The sequence below is a fragment of the Oncorhynchus tshawytscha genome, linkage group LG27 (assembly GCF_018296145.1).
Source record: "Oncorhynchus tshawytscha isolate Ot180627B linkage group LG27, Otsh_v2.0, whole genome shotgun sequence".
Lineage (NCBI taxonomy): Eukaryota > Metazoa > Chordata > Actinopteri > Salmoniformes > Salmonidae > Oncorhynchus > Oncorhynchus tshawytscha.
The window spans coordinates 13,591,110-13,611,541 of NC_056455.1; the positions used below are offsets into that span (position 1 = coordinate 13,591,110).

Sequence of the window (20,432 nt, forward strand, 5' to 3'; positions counted from 1 at the left end):
TGGGATGGATGAATTGCAGTTGTTATCCAAACCATTTTTGTTCTTTGCTATGCCTTCAAATTGTCAGCAGAGGGCATCATAGAAATGTAGATGTAAATGAAGGCGGGACATGAGATGTATGGGTAAGATGTAAATGAAGGCGGGACATGAGATGTATGGGTAAGATGTAAATGAAGGCGGGACATGAGATGTATGGGTAAGATGTAAATGAAGGCGGGACATGAGATGTATGGGTAAGATGTAAATGAAGGCGGGACATGAGATGTATGTGGTAAACAAGCAATGACCATGTCCATTCAATAAACATTGTAGCCACATAACAAAGAACCATGGCACATTGTTAGAATTGTACATAATGACATCTCCAATCTATTTGGTAAATGCCACAAAGGGTGTTGAAATACTGTATGTTCCCTATTCACTCACTTAATGAATTAGAGTAGGCCTGTCTACCTGTCATGAGAAATTGAGTGCTTCTAGGGGCATTTGTGGGCTACTCCACATAATCAAAAATACAAGGGCGATTCACTCAACCAATTAAAGGAGCCTATTCTTCCCTCTAGAATGGCATGCTTAGCCACTCATTGACTTTTTTATTTTTTACCTCAATTAAATCATTAATTCAGGCTGAGAATAGTTTTCCTTTTTCCAGAACTCCAAGGAAAGAGGCGAAACAGATCTGAAACCGTCAGCTGGACAGTGTATAAATCTATTATTCACAGCAAGTTTCCCATTTATCATCACCTAGAACCCCTCCAGGTGCAAATAATTGTCCCATCTATTAATTTTTGTTGTAGCAACTGGTGGCATGATAATCTTGTTAAGAATATTGTTTCAATGGATGCCTTTAAGATAAAGAAAATGCTGTGGTGTGGCAAGTTTGCAAAATGTGTGTGTGTATATAAATATATATAATATATATATACTGCTCAAAGAAATAAAGGGAACACTAACACATCCTAGATCTGAATGAAAGAAATATTAATAAATACTTTCTTTACATAGTTGAATGTGCTGACAACAAAATCACACATTATCAATGGAAATCACATTTATCAACCCATGGAGGTTTGGATTTGGAGTCACTCAAAATTAAAGTGGAAAACCACACTACAGGCTGATCCAACTTTGATGTAATGTCCTTAAAACAAGTCAAAATGAGGCTCAGTAGTGTGTATGACCTCCCTACAATGCCTGGGCATGCTCCTGATGAGGTGGCAGATGGTCTCCTGAGGGATCTCCTCCCAGACCTGGACTAAAGCATCCGCCAACTCCTGGACAGTCTGTGGTGGATGGAGCGAGACATGATGTCCCAGATGTGCTCAATTGGATTCAGGTCTGGGGAATGGGCGGGCGGGCCAGTCCATAGCATCAATGCCTTCCTCTTGCAGGAACTGCTGACACACTCCAGCCACATGAGATCTAGCATTGTCTTGCATTAGGAGGAACCCAGGGCCAACCGCACCAGCATATGGTCTCACAAGGGGTCTGAGGATCTAATCTCGGTACCTAATGGCAGTCAGGCTACCTCTGGCGAGCACGTGGAGGGCTGTGCGGCCCCCCAAAGAAATGCCACCCCACACCATGACTGACCCACCGCCAAACCGGTCAGGCTGGAGGATGTTGCAGGCAGCAGAACGTTCTCCACAGCGTCTCCAGAGTCTGTCACGTGTTCAGTGTGAACCTGCTTTCATCTGGAACTGAGAAGTGGTCTGTGGTCCCCACCTGCAGAACCACTCCTTTATTGGGGGTGTCTTGCTAATTGCCTATAATTTCCACCTGTTATCCATTCCATTTGCACAACAGCATGTGAAATTTATTGTCAATCAGTGTTGCTTCCTAAGTGGACAGTTTGATTTCACAGAAGTGGGATTGACTTGGAGTTACATTGTGTTGTTTAAGTGTTCCCTTTATTTTTTTGAGCAAATGTGTGTGTGTATATATATTTAAATTTCCATAAGTATTCAGATCCTTTACTCAGTACTTTTTTAAGCAGCTTTGGCAGCAATTCCTGCCTCGAGTCTTCTTGGGTATGATGCTACAAGCTTTACACCTGTATTTGGTGCGTTTCTCCCATTCTTCTCTGCAGATCCTCTCAAGCTCTGTCAGGTTGGATGTGGAGTGTCACTGCACAGCTACTGTCAGGTCTCCAGAGATGTTCGATTGGGTTGAAGTCCGGGCTCTGAGGATTGTTGTCCTGTTGGTGAACCTTCGCCCCAGTCTGAGGTCCTGAGTGCTCTGGAACAGGTTTTCATCAAGGATCTCTGTGCTTTGCGCTGTTCATCTTTCCTTTGATCCTGATAAGTCTCCCAGTCCCTGCCGCTGAAAAACACCCACACCATGCTTCACCGTAGGGATGGTGCCAGGATTCCTCCAGAAGTGAAGCTTGGAATTCAGGCCAGAGTTCAATCTTAGTTTAATCAGACCAGAGAATCTTTAGGTGCCTTTTGGCAAACTCCAAGCGGGCTGTCATGTGCCTTTCACTGAGGCCACTCCACCATAAAGGCCTGCTTTTGTTGGAGTTCTGCAGAGATTTTTGTCCTTCTGGAAGTTTCTCCCATCTCCACAGAGGAACTCTGGAGCTCTGTCAGAGTGCCCATCGGGTATTTGGTTACCTCCCTGACCAAGGCCCTAATTCCCCGATTGCTCAGTTTGGCCGGGCGGCCATCTAGGAAGAGTCTTGGTGGTTCCAAACTTCTTCTATTTAAGAATGATTGAGGCCACTGTTTGGACCTTCAATGCTGCAGACATTTTCTGGTACACTTACCCAGATCTGATATTGATACCATCCTGTCTTGGAGCTCTCAGACAATTCCTTTGACCTCATGGCTAGGTTTTTGATCTGACATGCACTATCAACTGTGGGACATTATATAGACAGGTATGTGCCTTTCCAAATCATGTCCAATCAATTGAATTTACCACAGGTAGATTTCAATCAAGTTGTAGAAACATCTCAAGGATGATCAATGGAAACAGGATGCACCTGAGTTCAATTTCGAGTCTCATAGCAAAGGGTCTTGTGTAAATAAAGTTTTTTTTTAAAATACATTTGCAAAAATGTATTTTATTTTGTCATTGTGGAGTATTGTGTGTAGATTGAAGACGTATTAAATCAATTTTAGAATAAGACTAACGTAACAATGTGGAGTGGTCCGAATACTTTCCTGAATTCACTGTATATAACTATTGGACAGTTTGATGGATGCACCATGTAACCTCTGCGTAAATGTGATTTTATACAACGCATTGACATTTGTTGGGGGATTGCAGGGCAGATGTTCCATCGTCAGTTTTTCATATTCGATACACGAGGGCTCTTCAATTGGTAACTGGGATGTTTATTCTACTCTGGCTAATAAGGGGACGCTGGATACATTTTGGTGAAATGAAAGGGGGGACTAAGGAGTACTAAAAAAAAAATCCTTTATTAGATGGGAACATCTGTAGGGCAGATGATTTGTGGATTTAATCTCTACGGGAAAAGCGGGAGGGAGCGTGATGAGGACACAGGAGTTAGTTTACTGATGCGGCACCAGCGCTTTTCATTGTTGATTGGATATAAATATTGTAGGTAACGTATTGTTTAATTTAATTACTTACGAGTTGTTTGCCGTTGCTGTTATCGTTCATTGAATAGGCTTGCTGTTTTGTCGGTTTAAAAAAGTAACCTTTATTTACATTGTAACGTATTTAAAAAGGTAATTGTGTTTCTGCAATTACCAACAATACCCACAGCTCGTATAATTTAAATATACCCACAGCTCGCTAAAGTAGGCTATGCGTAAAACATTACGTGCAACCGTCTCACTGTTGGTATTGTGTACAGTAACGGATTCTGAGTGTTTTCCATCTTGTCTTTTAGAGATGTCGACTAGTTCAAGCTATTAAAAGCCTACAGTTTACAGAGCTATTAAATGTACGCTGTCGCTGAGTAGTGAGTAATCGTACCGAATACTCACTACTCAGCGACAGCGTTTGATACTGTATCTCCAAACCATAAATCTAATGGTTGTGTGTCTTATTTTTCAGATATTCCTCAGATATTCCTATCTGGATTCTGATACTCCACTCCAAACGTCCTCAAGCCTTGTCGTGATAAAGCACTTTAGGTGCACATTTTTGCAAGTAATATGTTATTTCCTGCTCTGCTGCTGCTGGCGCTGTCTTCGGTGTTAGGTTCAAAAGAGTGCCCTCACCACTGCCTCTGCTACGAACACTCGGATTTGGTGGACTGCCGAGCCCGCGGGTTCCTCCAAGTGCCCCATGGCCTGTCCCATGGCACCTGGCTGCTGGACCTGGGTGGCAACTTGCTGATGGAAGTGCGGAGCCGTGCCTTTGCCGGACTTTGGTCACTGCGGGTCCTGGTGCTGTCTGACAGTGGAATCCAGCTGCTGCAGCCCGAGGTAACACATGCGAAACCCATATAATGTCATATACCCATAGAGGACCTACTGTTTATATGTTTGGTCTAGCCCAGCGCTAGTAATGGATTGAGAAACACTGCAATAGCCTGTGCATTAGATAACATTAGTGGCATAGTTTAGCATAAGGATTTCATGGTGGATATGAGGGTTTGATACCGATTTACTTTTTCATGTTCATAATTTATTGTACCCTCCTCCTCTCCCAGGCCTTCTACTCCCTCTCCTTTCTGGAGAAGCTGGACATGAGCCGTAACAAACTGCGCCGGCTGCCGTTGGACTTCTCCCACAGTCTGTCCTCGGTCCGGGAGCTCCGGCTGGACCACAACACCCTTGAGTGGCTAGAAGTCTCCAGCCTGGAGCACCTGGAGAGCCTGGAGAAGCTGGACCTCAGCCACAACCTCATCACCTTCCTGCAGCCAGGAGCCTTCCGGGGCCTGTCTCGCCTACGCCACCTCTACCTCCATGCCAACCAGCTGGGAGCTGTGCGCCATGGTTCCCTGTCCATGCTGCCCGTCCTGGAGGCCCTGCAGCTGGGCCAGAACAACATCACTCACATCGACACGGAGGCTCTGGCTCCCCTGCACAGTCTCACCCTTCTGGGCCTGGAGGGAAACCAGCTGCAGCACCTTAAGTTCAAGACCTTCCTGAGCCTCCACACGGCCGGCACCCACCTGCAGCTAGCTGGCAACCCGTGGAACTGCGACTGCGACCTGCACCGGGTCTTCAGCAAGCTGCTGAGTGTGCGTCACCTTCACGTTGACGACTACCACAACGTGACGTGCCACGAGCCTCTGCAGCTGGCGGGCGCCTCGCTGGCGTGGGTGGACAATCAGTTGTGCATGGCAGAGACGGCCACCGTGCTGGTCATCACCGTAACGGTGCTGGTGACCGTGTTGGCAGCTGTGGTCATGGCCGAGCACACCCGCAAGAAGAACCAACATGGCGGCAAGAGCTGGGATGCTGAGTCGCAGACCCAGGAGAGGTGACTGTCATGAGGGAGGGACACTGAGTGAGTAATAAGTTCCATAGATGCATTTTCCCTCACCGATCTAGGATCACATTTTACACCATGCTCCCTAGTCATTTTATGTTTGAAGAAGAAAAAAAGAACAGGGCCATTTCCCATCTGCAGCAAACTGACTGTGAGAGTTCATAACACACCTCAGGCTCAGACTGCTCCTTAACATTCAGTTGAACTTGTGGCACTCCTTCTCTCTTCTACTTCATCATGGTCATAACGTATGGCCTATTCTGGTTCCAAGCCTGAGAAACAATATTTTAGAGTATGAGCAGTTTTGTATGATATATCTAGAAGTCTGTGACTTGTGGAACTTGAGGAAGGGACATCATTATTTTTCGGTGTATCATTTAACTACCCGAAGTGTTTGACTGCCTACAATTTATCCTGTTAATTTCTTTCTTAAAAGTACAGTACAGTGTTTCTTTTTCTGTTCAACATTTTCTCTTCAATGTCTATTCCATTTCTGCACGCTGTTGAGAACATGGGTGTCATGTTTCAAATGTAGGCCTATACTCAAAGTACAGTAGTTATTTTTGTCTCATGAATGATTATCTTCTAACACATGCATAGGTTTGATAGTGAATGTATTGTATACAGATGGTAATAAAGTATGATTATTTTTTTTGACTCTACCTTCTGATGTACCTGGATTAAATCTTTGCCAGATTTGAGTACAGGGGTCTCCACTTTCCCTGTTCCATGCACTGCACTAGTGCTAAACACTCCCTTAGATGATCAACATCTGCTTGAGTCAATGTCAGATTATTCACCAATTAATCACCTCTATTCCAGCTCACACACAGATTAAAGACGATTTCAATCTATCTTGGTCTGCCATGATGTGACAATGTTTTCCCCTTTTAGATGACAATGTGCGTTTGGTAACATACGTTTTGCTTGTGGGTTTGGCCTCCAGCCTGGAGAAGCCGGACCTCTGCCACAACCACATCATATTCCTGTGGGTTTGGTGATATTGAAATAGAGCACAGATGAAACACTTTGAAGTACTTCATTTTAGGAAGTGCGCAGTTTTGCATTAGACTCCAATAAAGGACATAAAGGATTTCATATTCTGACACCGGTCTTTGCCCAGAAACAAATTGCTGCAGGGTTTAAAAGGCTTGAATCCAGGTCACAGGGAGAATGTGGCATATGGGCCTGGCCTCCAGAGTAACAGCAACAGATTACGGCTATGATTAAAAACTAGAGGAGGAAACCGACTGCCACGGGTAGAAAACAGACAGCCACTCAGCTCAAATCCCCTGGGCAGACCTTATCTAAGAGGAGGATAATGTCCAGAAATGGAACCTGTATCAGTACTGATGCTGTTTCTGCTCAGGAGCCTTATAAATGGATCTGGATAATGAGAAGCGATTCAGCAGTGGCGATATGGGCCAGCCACCCATGTGACCAAAGCTATTATCAGATATCAATGATATATAACAGTGGCATAATAACCGTCTACTACCACCAGTATTACAATGTTTTAGTTGTCAGAACCGAGTGCAAACAGATGAGATTGACGTAGGGCGTGTTAATACAAACTAGCTCATCTTTTACTTAAACACAGGACAGAAGAAGGTATTATAAATTACATGAATAAATTCCATTCGCTCATATTGCACAACAGAAACCAGATGCCATTGTCTCTGAAGAAACCTCTCTAATTTAGCCAAGAGAAAATAGTATGGGATTTTATGACAAAGTATTCATAATCAACCCAGAGGATTTCCTTAGCTTCATACCTTCAACACCCCAGTTCAAACTTAACCTAGCCTCAACCACAACCCTAACCCTAGATTCATGTCCACATCCCAGTTCAACCCTAACCCTAGATTCATGTCCACATCCCAGTTCAACCCTAACCCTAGATTCATGTCCACATCCCAGTTCAACCCTAACCCTAGATTCATGTCCACATCCCAGTTCAACCCTAACCCTAGATTTGTGTCCACATCCCAGTTCAACCCTAACCCTAGAACCCAACCCTAGATTCATGTCCACATCCCAACCCAACCCTAACCCTAGATTCATGTCCACATCCCAGTTCAACCCTAACCCTAGATTTGTGTCCACGTCCCAGTTCAACCCTAACCCTAGATTCGTGTCCATGTCCCAGTTCAACCCTAACCCTAGATTCGTGTCCACATCCCAGTTCAACCCTAACTCTAGATTCGTGTCCACATCCCAGTTCAACCCTAACCCTAGATTTGTGTCCACATCCCAGTTCAACCCCAACCCTAGATTTGTGTCCACATCCCAGTTCAACCCTAACCCACAACCCTAACCCTAGATTCGTGTCCACGTCCCAGTTCAACCCTAACCCACAACCCTAACCCTAGATTCGTGTCCACATCCCAGTTCAATCCTAACCCTAGATTCGTGTCCACATCCCAGTTTAACCCTAACCCACAACCCTAACCCTAGATTTGTGTCCACATCCCAGTTCAACCCTAACCCACAACCCTAACCCTAGATTCATGTCCACATCCCAGTTCAACCCTAACCCTAGATTTGTGTCCACATCCCAGTTCAACCCCAACCCTAGATTTGTGTCCACATCCCAGTTCAACCCCAACCCTAACCCTAGATTCGTGTCCACATCCCAGTTCAACCCTAACCCACAACCCTAACCCTAGATTCGTGTCCACATCCCAGTTCAACCCTAACCCTAACCCTAGATTCGTGTCCACATCCCAGTTCAATCCTAACCCTAGATTCGTGTCCACATCCCAGTTTAACCCTAACCCACAACCCTAACCCTAGATTCGTGTCCACATCCCAGTTCAATCCTAACCCACAACCCTAAACCGAATCATAACTGTAGCTTCATGTCCACATCCTGGTCCACAACCCAAATAATCTGTAAGTGACTTGAGTTACACAATACATTTTCAGATACTATAGGATGATTTGGACATAAAGTGTGGAAATGCTAATATAGGAACCATTGACTTGCATTGGATTTGTGCCACAAATACTATTAAAATTAGCATTTGAATCAGTGGCCAGTAAAACCAAAGCATGGATGCTTGTCGTACCTTGTCCATAGACTGCTTAAAGGGTAAGGAAACCAATTTTGGTGAACTATTCCTTCAAGCTTTCTAATGCGTTGTCCTATTTTTTTAAATGTATTAGTAATGTTGTCTTTGTCATTCTTGGTAATTAATCTAATGTGCTGTTGAAGATTAGCCAGGAGGGCATTTCTGGTTTCCCCAATTCTGGCACATGTTGCATGAAACTATTTAAATGACATTTTGTGGAAACTGTTGACAGATAGGGGCGCCAAATCCACCATTTGAGATGATTTTGTCGGTCCCAAATGTACTAGGTAGAGCATACACAGTGGTAGAATAAGTACAGAATTGTCATACTTGAGTAAAAGTATAGATACCTTTTAATAGAAAGCTACTAGTGAAAGTGAAAGTCACCCAGGAAAATAGTACTTTAAAAAAAATATATATATTTTACCTTAATTTAACTAGGCAAGTCAGTTAAGAACCAATTCTTATTTTCAATGACGGCCTAGGAACAGTGGGTTAACTGCCTGTTCAGGGGCAGAACGACAGATTTGTACCTTGTCACCTCGGGGGTTTGCACTTGCAGCCTTCCGGTTACTCGTCCAACACTCTAACCGCTCTAACCACTAGGATACCCTGCCGCCCCAGACTTGAGTAAAAGTATTTGGTTTTAAATATGCTTAATTATCAAAAGTAAATGTAATTGCTAAAATATACTTAAGTATCAAGTAGAAGTAAAAGTATATGTCATTTCAAATTAATTGTATTAAGCAAAGCAGACGGCACCATTTTCTGGTTTTGAAAATGTATGGATAGTCAGGGGCACAGCAAGTGAGTCCGCCAGACCATAGGCAGTAGGGATGACCACGTGTTCTTTTCATAAGTGTTTAAATTTCATGATTTCCCTGTCCTGCTAAGCATTCAAAATGTAAGGAGTACTTTGGGTTGTCAGGGGAAATGTATGGAGTAAAAAGTACAATATCTTATTTAGAAATGTAGTGAAGTAAAAGTTGTCAAAAATATTAATAGTAAAGTACAGATACCCCAAACTACTTAAGTAGTACATTTAAAGTATTTTGACTTAAGTACTTTACACCACTGAGCATACATAAAGGCTTCATAAGGACTACATAAATGCTTCACAAATAATCTAACTATGTCATACTCTATAAATGGTGTATTAAGGGTGACAGCCATTTCCTCTGTAGGGTTAATTTACAATTGTTACATAATGCACTATGTATGTTTATACACCATTTATAGAGTATGACAAATGTGTACAGATTTGTTAATGCTTTATGTAGTGCTTATGAAGCCTTTATAAGTTGTATTTATTTTAGTGGGACCATTTTGTCCTAGAGAAATATGAATCTGTCAGAGGAACTGCAAATGGACCAGACTGAATTTGAAGTCTAACCAATGATAGGTCTTTTTTTCTTTGTATTATCTTTTACCAGATCTATTGTGTTATATTCTATGAGGAGGAGTTAAGGCAATAAATAGGCCATAGTAGCAAAGTAATTACAATTTAGCAGATTAACACTGGAGTGATAGATGAGCAGATGATGGTGTGTAAGTAGTGATACTGGCGTGCAAAAGAGAAGCAAAGTAAATAAACAATATGGGGATGTGGTAGGTGATTGGGTGCACTATTTACAATTGGACTATGTACAGCTGCAGCGATCGGTTAGCTGCTCAGATAGCTGATGTTTAGCTAGCTAACTACATACCAAATGGTTATTTAACATTTATTTCACAATCCCTTGAAAACGGCACATAGTTATCAATGGTTTTAGCGGAGCTGGGGTTCTCCTTGCCCCCCAGTAGTTAACCCATGCGTCAATCTAAGTAACATAATAAAAAATCTGCATAAAAATCTGTCAGTTTTTATCTACAGATATCACTGCATCCGCCTGTCAGCCTTCCATATCTGCATTGGAAGGTGGATGAGCTACAGCAGTGTTTGTCAGACCCTGAGACATCCTACACTCTATGGAAAGGGGAGAGACTCACAAACATGGGTGTTCTCCTGTTTTGCTCTAACACCCACACAAGTGTCACGGGACTTGTTTGAAGGTTACACATAAAAACAAATGGAAGTATGGAGGTAGTTTTGTGGCAACAAAAATAAGTGGTTAAATGTCTCCAAAAAAAACATATCTTCTGAGCTTTCTTATACAGTATCTCCTAGATGTAGGACAGACACTTCAAAGCCTTGTTCCTTATGATACATTTTATGACTCTTTTTTTTGTTGCCATTTATGAATGTGTTATTCTGTGTTTCTATAGGCTATAGTAGTAGTCCAAATTCTATTTTTTGTCAAATCATTTTTTATAATTTGTTTTATACCTCAGGGGTCCGAAAATTCCAAATCAAAGAGCTAAATGATCCGTGGAATGACCATCTTAAAACAATTCCATATGTTAGCTTAGTACTTAGTAGGACAACTCCACACAGTCATCTGGGCTAGCTCCCAATTAACTCCGATTCCTTGAAGAGCTTTCCTTGTCCCCGAATCGCCCAGAATGCGCTTCCCACTGACGACACGGGGACTACGCAAACTATGGCCGTTAATCCGATTCCAATGGAGTTTCCCATCTCCTCAAAAGTATCTCTGGAAGAGTCGAGGAGAAGGCATACTTCTCCAAGTGTGTATCTGTTGATTTAAGGTTACTTTGGTTTTGAAGATTGTCTCCATCTAGTGGGGGAAAAATAAAAACCGTAATGTCCAGAAAATCAATAGAATCAGTGTATGGTGTATTTATGTGGGGATGGTTTGTGTTAAAAATGTGAATAAACGTAGTATTTTTACTGTGGTGCCAAACACCACAGGTGTCATTCTAATAATGGAAGTAGATCAAGTGCAGGTTGGAACACTTATTAAATATGGTTTCCCCAAACATCTGGCCATTAAAGCTAGAATCATTGGTTAGAGCTGTATGATCTTTGCTTGAGCAGAAGACATCGGGATTTAGGAGGTATTTTAACTGCTTTCAACCCTAATTCTGTACTGATGTTGGTGTAGAGACAATTGATATTGTGGACCTGGAATGGGATGTGTAATATGTATAGGACTTTTATTTTGACACGCATTCGAAATAGTTCATATAAGAGCAAAACAATTGAATGCAAACAAATATATAATTAATTGTATTTAACTGCTTATAGATATATCGATGATTAAGGTATTGTCCATAATTGTTTTGCTTATTTAATCATTTACACTTTAAGACTACAGGACAGAACTTTTATTCTGAAGGATTGTTATTCTTGCTGGTTTGACATTCGTTTGCGTGAGCAGTTTGTGAGGGAATGTTATTAGCTAGCTAGCTTTAACAACGGTCAGTAAAGTATCGATTTGATTGAAGACCAATGGAAATGCGACGAACATGTCGACCATAACTTTTCTGCCGTCACCACTCGAATGCTTGCGGTCTCGGTTCCATACCACCAGCACTGCAGCAGCGTGTGCCTCTTGCGAGGTGAGTTGAACCGCTAATGTTAGCAACTAGGTTAGCTATCAGATAATCGCAATCAGACTAGGGAGCTGGTTAGTGATTAGTCAGTTTAGAAACAGTGCACCCACATCTGGCTACACGGGGCTAAAATCTGGTTTATGACTGCTGCACTTGCACGAGCCATGAGTCTATGTAGCTAGCATCTAGCGAGCGCATTACGTAATAGTTACAGCACAATTAACCACAATGGTTAGATAGCTAACTTTAGGGAACTAAGGTAAACTCGTACATCGCCTTGGTCCGTACAATTGGCCTTATTTTAGCCCCCCAAAACGTAATACTTCCAGATCAACTGTAATGTCAATACCATTGTAAAGCACAATTTCTCCCCTTTCCAACAGAATCAATGACATGACCTGAACGCTGCCCGTTTCTGCATAATTTAAGAAGACAAGTCGGGTCTTTAAAAAAAAAAATGGCGGGTGGGTAAGCGTAACTAATGCGTGATAGTGAGAAGGAGAATAGCATTTTTTTCACTCGATCTGTCCAATTTATCACCTTATCGCCTCTAAAATGTAAATAAAACACTATAAAGAGTTTATATAATGTGTCATTACATACCTATTTGAAGGTTTGTGTCGAATTTGAATCTGGTTTTTAGGGCGGTGCTAAAGTGATCTTAGAAGTAAACAGCAGGTTTGAGAATGATGATCGCATGCAATGATGACGAAAAAAATGACTAGGTATCCCCCTTACCCCGTCACTGTCCATTTCTTGTTTTTAAAGGATGAGAGAAGTGCTACACCTGGTGGAGAGAGATTGTAAGACATAAATAGTTGCATTATGCGTGCTGTACGTTACGACATGACACGTCTAGGTCTAACAGAGGGTCCGTTTTTGTCAACTTTTCTCCAATACTATAGAGCCATTACCATGTCGATCAACGCTTGAATAAAAACCTAGTTCACACCCCTGATTTTGAAGTCAACACAGTCGCTACAGTCCCATTTGTTTTCTTTGTAGCCTCGTTTGAATGTTGCGGTTGCGCACATTTGTACGGGATGGGGTGAGTTTACGTTAGCCGTCAAACTGCACACTATCTATCTAGTTGTCAATCACAATGGTAGCCTAAACACTCACCACTGCTAACGTGACTTGCTAGGTAAGACACTTTGACATCTGGCCTTATCGTTTTTCAAGATTTGCATAGCTATATGACCAGCACGGTCAAATGATCACAGTGGTTATAGAGGATGCAACAAGTAAAGGGGAGTTGGTTTTTCATAGTCGAGCATTCAGAGGTCGAGACAGCAGGTGCACTAGAGGTAGATGTGTAGCTAGCTAAGTATAAATATTTCAACTCTATGGCAAGTGTGAATGTCTGATTTGAACTTGTATGTGGCCGCACAGCTCCTTCTAGCTAATCACATATTCTGTGTGGAGTAGTGATGGGCATTGAGCTCGGTTCATGTTAAAGAGCCGGCTCATTTGGCCCCCAAATGGCTCTTCGTTCAAAGTAGTTAAATTGACCTAGAACCATGAAAAAAAGTGAATCTTCAATGTAAAGCCAAAAGGGTAGGCTACCATAATGTGAAATGCACATCCAATAAATTTTTACCTAAATTATTAGATGGCCTGCAAAACGTTTTTTTTTTTTTACGCACTGAAGATCAGAGTCGACCAGTTTGATGCACTGTTTACACTGTTTACCAGTATTATTACTGTTGTCGCCCCAGCCCCTTCGTTGGGAGGACGGAGGCGAGCATCCAACGTTATTGTGCATTAACGCCAACTACTGTACTGGAGCGCTGCCGCCTCCTGCAGATGCAGGAATGCCCATATGCAGGAATTGCAGAATGCAATTTCACCCTTCTCAACTGAACTGGGTTAGTTAAGTAATAAGGCACGAGGGGGTGTGGTATATGGTCTATATACCACAGCTAAGGGCTGTTCTTATGCACAACACATTGCAGAGTGCCTGGATACAGCCCTTAGCCGTGGTATATTGTCCATGTACCACAAACCCCTGAGGTGCCTTATTGCTATTATAAACTGGTTACCAATGTAATTTGAGAAGTAAAAATACATGTTTTGTCATACCTGTGGTATACGGTCTGATATACCACGGCTGTCATCCAGTCAGCATTCAGGGCTTGAACCACCCAGTTTATAAATTAGCATTAATACTGCCTGTAAAAAGTGGAGCGGGCTAGTGTTGTGGATTCGCATCTTGCCTCTTATCTTTCTCAAGGCTTAGATTTGTATCGATTTCGCTAAAAATATAAACATATCCTTGCATCATATCTCTAGATTTGATTTGCCTGCCATGACATAAGTGCTTCATATTTATTTGGCACACAGAACCCTATTCAGGCGGATCTTCTGCACTTGGCCTACTTTTTCTATTGTCAGTGCCTATGAACAGGTGGATTATCTAAATGCTGTATTATACTTACGTGGGGAGGGTCTACCTAGCATCTGATCTCTATCAAGCTTGAGCTTTGAGTAAATAGGAGACCTGGAAACAGTTGGCCTGCTCCTTGGACATGAATTAGGATATAAAATAAATCTTATCTAAGGTTTAGAGATTAAGATACTTATGTAATCTGTTTACATGTTGTAACAAATGTATCTCTTTCTCTCTTTTACCCTCATTACCCCTCCCTTCTCCTTTCACTTTTTCACAATGAGAGCAGCCCCACTGAAATGGAAACACCCAGGACCTTGTTAAACAGGAAATAGACCAGGTATGCTATGCTCAAACACCTCTCGTAATCTCACGATTACACACTCCTATTGGTTGAAGTGTTATGCTCTGTTACTGCTGTCATCATCATGTTGCTGTACTTGTGCTGTGAATCCCTTTTCTTCAACCATGAAGGTCTTGTTATTTTGTTTTCCTCTAGTTTTTCATCTTTCATCTCCACTTTCTTTGAATCATGGCTTGAGTTCATTTAGATCATCCATGTTCTGTTCATATCTCACTTCAAAGTAAACAAGATTATAGGTAGTTGAAATACAATCTGAATCTTGGCATAGAAGTGTCAATCTCTTTGAATCCTAATGTTTCATTACTGGGGCTGAAACTTGTAACAGTTTGATTGATATATTGCACTGTACACCTTGTACTGTGTTTGCACCATAATAACATTAATGCTAATAATAAGAACCCACTTTCTGAATTAGTAACTGTTCCACACACACTGTTATGTACAACTTGGTACGTAAACACAGCATGTACTGGGCTAGTTTTGGTTTGCTAATGCCATGTCAATGATCAGTGTGTTGGTTGTAGATATGATTGACAGTTCTGTCAGTAGTGGAACTGGACCATCAGGCAGGGATTACACACGTGTAATTAAGATGTTGGGCAGACTCCGTGGCATTGTGACCCAGTGACATCATCAGAGACAGCAAGTCCTCCGGCTACTCCCAACAGGGGCCTAGGAGGAAGGGCTTTAGACTGCCATGCTGTCTACATGCTGCCCCAATGGTCCCATGCATCACAACAAATGGTGAACCTTTAAACCTGATTTGAATTATTTCTCGACTGTGAAGGAAAATAAGTGCGGACCACGTGGTTGTGACGCAGGACTTTTTCTGTCTGAACATGAGGGATGCAGAGAGGCCCGGGCTCTGATGTCATTGCTTTGGCAGGGGAAATGATTAAGGCATTGAATCTCGGACCGTGCACTTCAAATTCAGTCCAGCTTGTTCTAGGTGCCGACTGTAATGAATCGTTGAAAAAACTGTCCATGGTGAGGAATTGGGATAGGAGGATTCACAGTTAGGCAGTGTTGTGTAAAGTAGGGGACATGGAGGCTTTGGGTGTTGTTAGGTTAGTCTTTTTGTGCCAGTCAGATTCGCACAGCTTTTAACATCAGTTTTTTGTCTCACACCAAAAATCTGACCCTACACTTCCTCACAGAATATGAAGCTGGTTTGAAATAGAAAGTGAGAGCCTGGGTGTTGTTGTGTCTTTGGCTATGCTGGATTAAGTGATATGACATGCTATTCTATAAAATAATTTATCCGTAATTAATATTACCTGATTGAGCTAATCATGTAAATGTAATTAACTAGAGAGTCGGGGCACCACAAAATAATATTTGTAGAGCTGTTATCTTCCGAATAAACTCTTAAAGACCTAGTAATATTTTACATCAAAAGCAGTCAATATTAATTGTCACCTTAATTCAGTCTCATCTGAAAGTTGGAAATTCTTGGTTATCTTCACAAACCCTGGCTAACAAGTTGAATCAGCAATACAAAATTGGGTTTAATTATTTATTTACTAAATACCTAACTAATCACACAGAATTACACATACACATAATTAATCATAACTTGATTACAAATTACATCAAAGGAAAATTACAAATTATGTCATAAAGGAAAACGTCCCTGGCGGGCAGAACAGATATGACCGCTTGTTACACAAAAGAAAAGGGTCTGGGTTTGAGTGAAAGAGCGGGAAGACTTGAGGAACACAGGGAGAAGCTGTGCTATCGTAAATACAGTATCTTATGCATTCTAAGTTACCGCCCATTTGGAAAAGGAAAATGCAATATATATTTACTCTGAGCTGTGCTTCGGTAGGTTGGTGGTAGATGGAAGGCCGTGTTGCCCAACCGAGTCCTTTGTCCTTTGAAGAATGTCTCTGCTGGTTAATTGATGATATGTTGTAGTAACGTCGTTGTGTGGTAGACGGGATACTCTGTCGGTTCCTTCCTAACCTGCGTTTGCAGCTGCTGTTGCTAACTCAACGGCTAGGAGGTATCACGTCTGTAATGAATAAGAGTTCAAAGTTCATACCATTCGCAACCAAAGCTCACGCTGATGTTGGCTTCGTTCTGTAGTTATTATCTGAACCATTCTGACATCGGACCGTCATCCTCACATCCTCGGAACAGGAGGTTATATTTTCGTCAAGGCTTTCTATAGGAAGGGAGAAAAGTGGTGTGTTTCATAGTTTACAACCTTTGTCTCTTCACGTGGGCGGGCCACTGAGTCGGGCCTAATTCACTCATGAAAACCCAATTCTCACATTTTAGAAGCTAAAATCACATTTCTTCCAATCACGAATAATTTCATATTCAAACATTTAAATTGATCAACAATTCCATGTGAATCCGATAACTCTGATGTGTAGACTTTACACTGTAGAGTTTGTCATCTTATCATTGATGAGAATGTCTCAGATGACAACCGAACTGACATCATATTCATTAAGTACCACTGCATATGCTCAATTGGTCAGATTACCAGTATATAGTTAATTTCCCCCCACCTTCTGATGTTCCCAGAATCTCTGTTAACCAAGGGGTTTGCAAATGTAACATCAGTAGGGTAGAGAGAGAGGAAAAGGGGGTGAAGAGGTATCATAAACCTACCCTTAGGCCAACGTCACGACAGTGTTTATTTGTATTTCATAGGTAGGCAGGTAGATGCCCGTGTGGAGTTGGTTTCGGTCTCCTGACATGATGGCCTTTATCTCCAAAAGTTGTATTGGTAATAAAGGTCTTGAAAGATAAGCTCTGTCTGTTGCAGTTGCTTTACAACTCAAGAAACAATCTAAAGATCTAGGATGATCCTTCTAGAGTTCTTAATGCTAGAATGAACATTAGGCTACTGAGTATTAACCTGGCAGGGGATATACTACTGTAGGTCTATACCATTAAGACCAAAGCCAGAATCCCAGGTATTAAAAAGTGTTCAGATGGCGAGAGATAACAGGAGAGCATTACAGTGTAAGCTCTGGGTCTTGAGATCAGTGTCTATCAAATGAAGGGATTTACCTGGGTTCCAGGTGAAAGATTCCAAAGTTGGGTAAATATTGGGAGAAATTATATGAACAAGATACAGAAGCACAATAACACATAGCTAGCCTAATATCTTGAAATGATGAAATAAGTCACATGTGGTCCCGTTGAGGGATGCTGTAACTCATTGTGCAACATGGTGATACATTCTGTTAGTGCTCAGTACATGCTACAGGTGTGGCATGCTGTCATTCTAAGGGAAAGTAAAAAACTCTCCAACTGCACATGATCAAGATCATTTATAATAAGTAAAACGGGTCTCTGAAAGTACAGGATTAAAGTGTGTCTATAGGATTTCTGGGTATGTTGTTTTGAATAAATCTGGGTTTGTTTAAACATTTCTGTCAGCTGTTTTGTCTCAGGACTTCCTCTCTGGGATGACTGACTGTTTCCCAACTGGTTGTCAAGTCAACATGGTTTACCTGGACAACAGTCCAGTGTCTTATCATTCTTATGACTCTTCTAGCTATCGTTCTGTTGTCTTCTGTTATCGGGTATCATTGTATCTATCACAAGTTCACAACGACCCTTCAGGTTACCATGTCACTTTCACTAGAGCTTCCTGGACAGTCCCTGCGGCATCTTTTGGCTTAGTTAAATATTAGCGAAACTATTTCCATTTAATTATGTACTGGGTTGATGGTTTTGGTAGAACTGAATTATCATAAGTGTATTTGATTAAAGCACTCTGTTTAATTTGAACCAAAACTGTGACAGTTTGTTAAAGATGGACAACTCATTTTCTGCTCGCTACTAATAAGCAGCACACTTTCAGCGCACAGCCCAGGCCTACATCTATCTACGGCCAGAGGTGGATGAGGGCAGCGGAACAGGTTTGACGAAAGGGGATGGGTTGCCATGGAAAATGACATAGTATATTATGAACCTGTTTTTAAAAAGAGCCCGGTTTGAAAATAACCTGTTTTCTTGGAGGATTGAAAAGCCTTGGGGAAGGTCACCAGTCAAGACCAGTGGAGTTCAAAGGTTGTGTGAACTCAGGCTTCCCATGCAATGCTTCTCTGGTGACCTCTCCTTCAGCTTGAAAAGTGTGGAGTGGTGGCGTTCGCTTGTCCTGACCGCATAATATGTTTTTGTATGTGTTCCAACAGTTGTAGCTAGATTGTAAGGGTGGAAGCCTCTGGAACATGGCTCGAGTGGCAGGAAGCTATTGTTGTGATTTTGGTTCACAGAGGGCAGCTGTGTTAATCCGCCCATCGGGCTCAGGTTACTGCCATGTTGACTTAAAGGTCCCGCACAGTCATCCTATTTCCAAAGTAAAAATAGCCTTTTAATGACTAAAACATGCTCAGAATTTAATACATTTTACCTTCTCTCATCTATAACGATCAGTAAGCCCGAAAGAACTGGCTGAGTGGGCGGGGAGTTTACATTCATGTGTTCTCCTTGACTGACAGCTCTTTCAAACATCCTTGTGTACATTGCCAGGTAACAAGGTAAACAATGGGCCACAAGTTATTGATGACCAGGTAAACAATGGACCACATGTTTTGTAACTAATTACAGATTACAGTTCACTGATACGCTTCTTCACCAGAATTAGTAAAGCCTGAGTCACATTAGACATAAGGGGAATGTACATGAAAACAGCATACAATAAGTATACTGTACAATTTATTGGTGCCCTTGCATTAGCATTATAAAGGATAATATGTTCAGAATTGTAAGTATTGATCAGATGTTTATTTGATTATTTACAATAGGCCAGCATAGCTGAAATATTGATCAACATGAATACTCATGAGAAATAAATGGTTAGAAGTCATTTGACCGGGCAGACCGGTTTGGCAGTGCACTTTGTAGTGAAACTTTTCAATGTTTGTATTTGGAATTTTTGTGTGCCTGAAATGCTCTATATTTGAAATGAACAACTGTGACTTACAGTATGTTGGCTCTGGCTTCACAGCATATCCCCCTTCCTATGGCACATCCCCCTTCCTACGGCACATCCCCCCTTCCCCCTACGGCACATCCCCCTACCTACGGCACATCCCCCTACCTACCCCCCCCTACCTTCCCCCTACCTACGGCACATCCCCCTTCCTACGGCACATCCCCCTTCCTACGGCACATCCCCTTTTTCTTGCTAAAGCCGATTTAGTATTCCAGCATTCCTGCTGCGGTGGTTGCCTGGGAAGCAGTGCAGACAGAGTAGATGTTGGAGTTTCTCCAGTGTCTTATTACAGCTCGATGAGTGGAAAGATAAAAGGAGATGGAAATAATACCCCCCTTAATCATCACGATTAGCCCCAATGACACAAGCTACATTAACTGTAAGACAACAACCCACACAATGGAATGTTAAAAATATGATTTTCAGAGGTCAATTACAACTACTATACATACCTTAGGGTGGTTTAGGGATGGAAGAACAAAAACCATATAGTGACTATCAGGTGTGTTACAGAAAATATACAGTCAAAACAGCCACAGTTACAGCCACCGTGTCAGACTCCTCAACCTCTGTTACGTACATTATTGTCAGAGCTTGTAACATCCACTGATCCACTGTCCATGATGGTACAGCAGCCGTCTTCAGGATTAGCTTCCTGGCAAGACCCATCCAATGTTCTCCCCAATTGATAAAGCAACTTGATTGTAATTTTCGGGGCAGCCTGTCCCCCTGAAATGAAAAGCAACCACTGCTGTCAGCTGTCTTCATTCT

The 20,432-nt window shown here is 42.0% G+C and overlaps 2 protein-coding genes across 6 annotated transcripts in view; both read left to right on the forward strand.

The window, feature by feature from the left end:
• Positions 1-3,206: 3,206 nt before the first annotated feature.
• Positions 3,207-6,080, forward strand: LOC112226152 (slit homolog 2 protein-like). 2 transcript variants are annotated; one of them, XM_024390446.2, is made up of 3 exons: positions 3,207-3,574; positions 4,033-4,406; positions 4,634-6,080. In XM_024390446.2, exons 2-3 carry the CDS (start codon positions 4,134-4,136, stop codon positions 5,411-5,413), a joined length of 1,053 nt encoding a protein of 350 aa, XP_024246214.1. In that variant the 5' UTR covers positions 3,207-3,574; positions 4,033-4,133; the 3' UTR covers positions 5,414-6,080. The 2 variants fall into 2 exon arrangements, with proteins under 2 accessions (XP_024246214.1, XP_024246213.1); XM_024390445.2 differs by having other exon boundaries at positions 3,207-3,570.
• Positions 6,081-11,731: 5,651 nt separating this feature from the next.
• Positions 11,732-20,432, forward strand: part of LOC112225755 (myocardin-related transcription factor B) — a 54,491-nt gene continuing 45,790 nt past the window's right edge. Inside the window, exons 1-2 of one of the 4 annotated variants that reach the window (XM_042307144.1) lie at positions 11,732-11,951; positions 14,621-14,674. The gene's annotated coding sequence lies outside the window, so the exon portion shown is untranslated. Of the gene's footprint in view, positions 11,952-13,791; positions 13,814-14,620; positions 14,675-20,432 lie in introns of those variants that run through there. The other 3 variants (XM_042307143.1, XM_042307147.1, XM_042307145.1) reach the window with 3 other exon arrangements.

Excerpts from the sequence above, each read along its gene's own strand:
- LOC112226152 (XM_024390446.2), top strand. The coding sequence starts at position 4,134 with ATGTTATTTCCTGCTCTGCTGCTGCTGGCGCTGTCTTCGGTGTTAGGT. Across the intron at positions 4,407-4,633 it reads TCCAGCTGCTGCAGCCCGAG|GCCTTCTACTCCCTCTCCTT; the intron begins GTAACACATGCG and ends CTCCTCTCCCAG.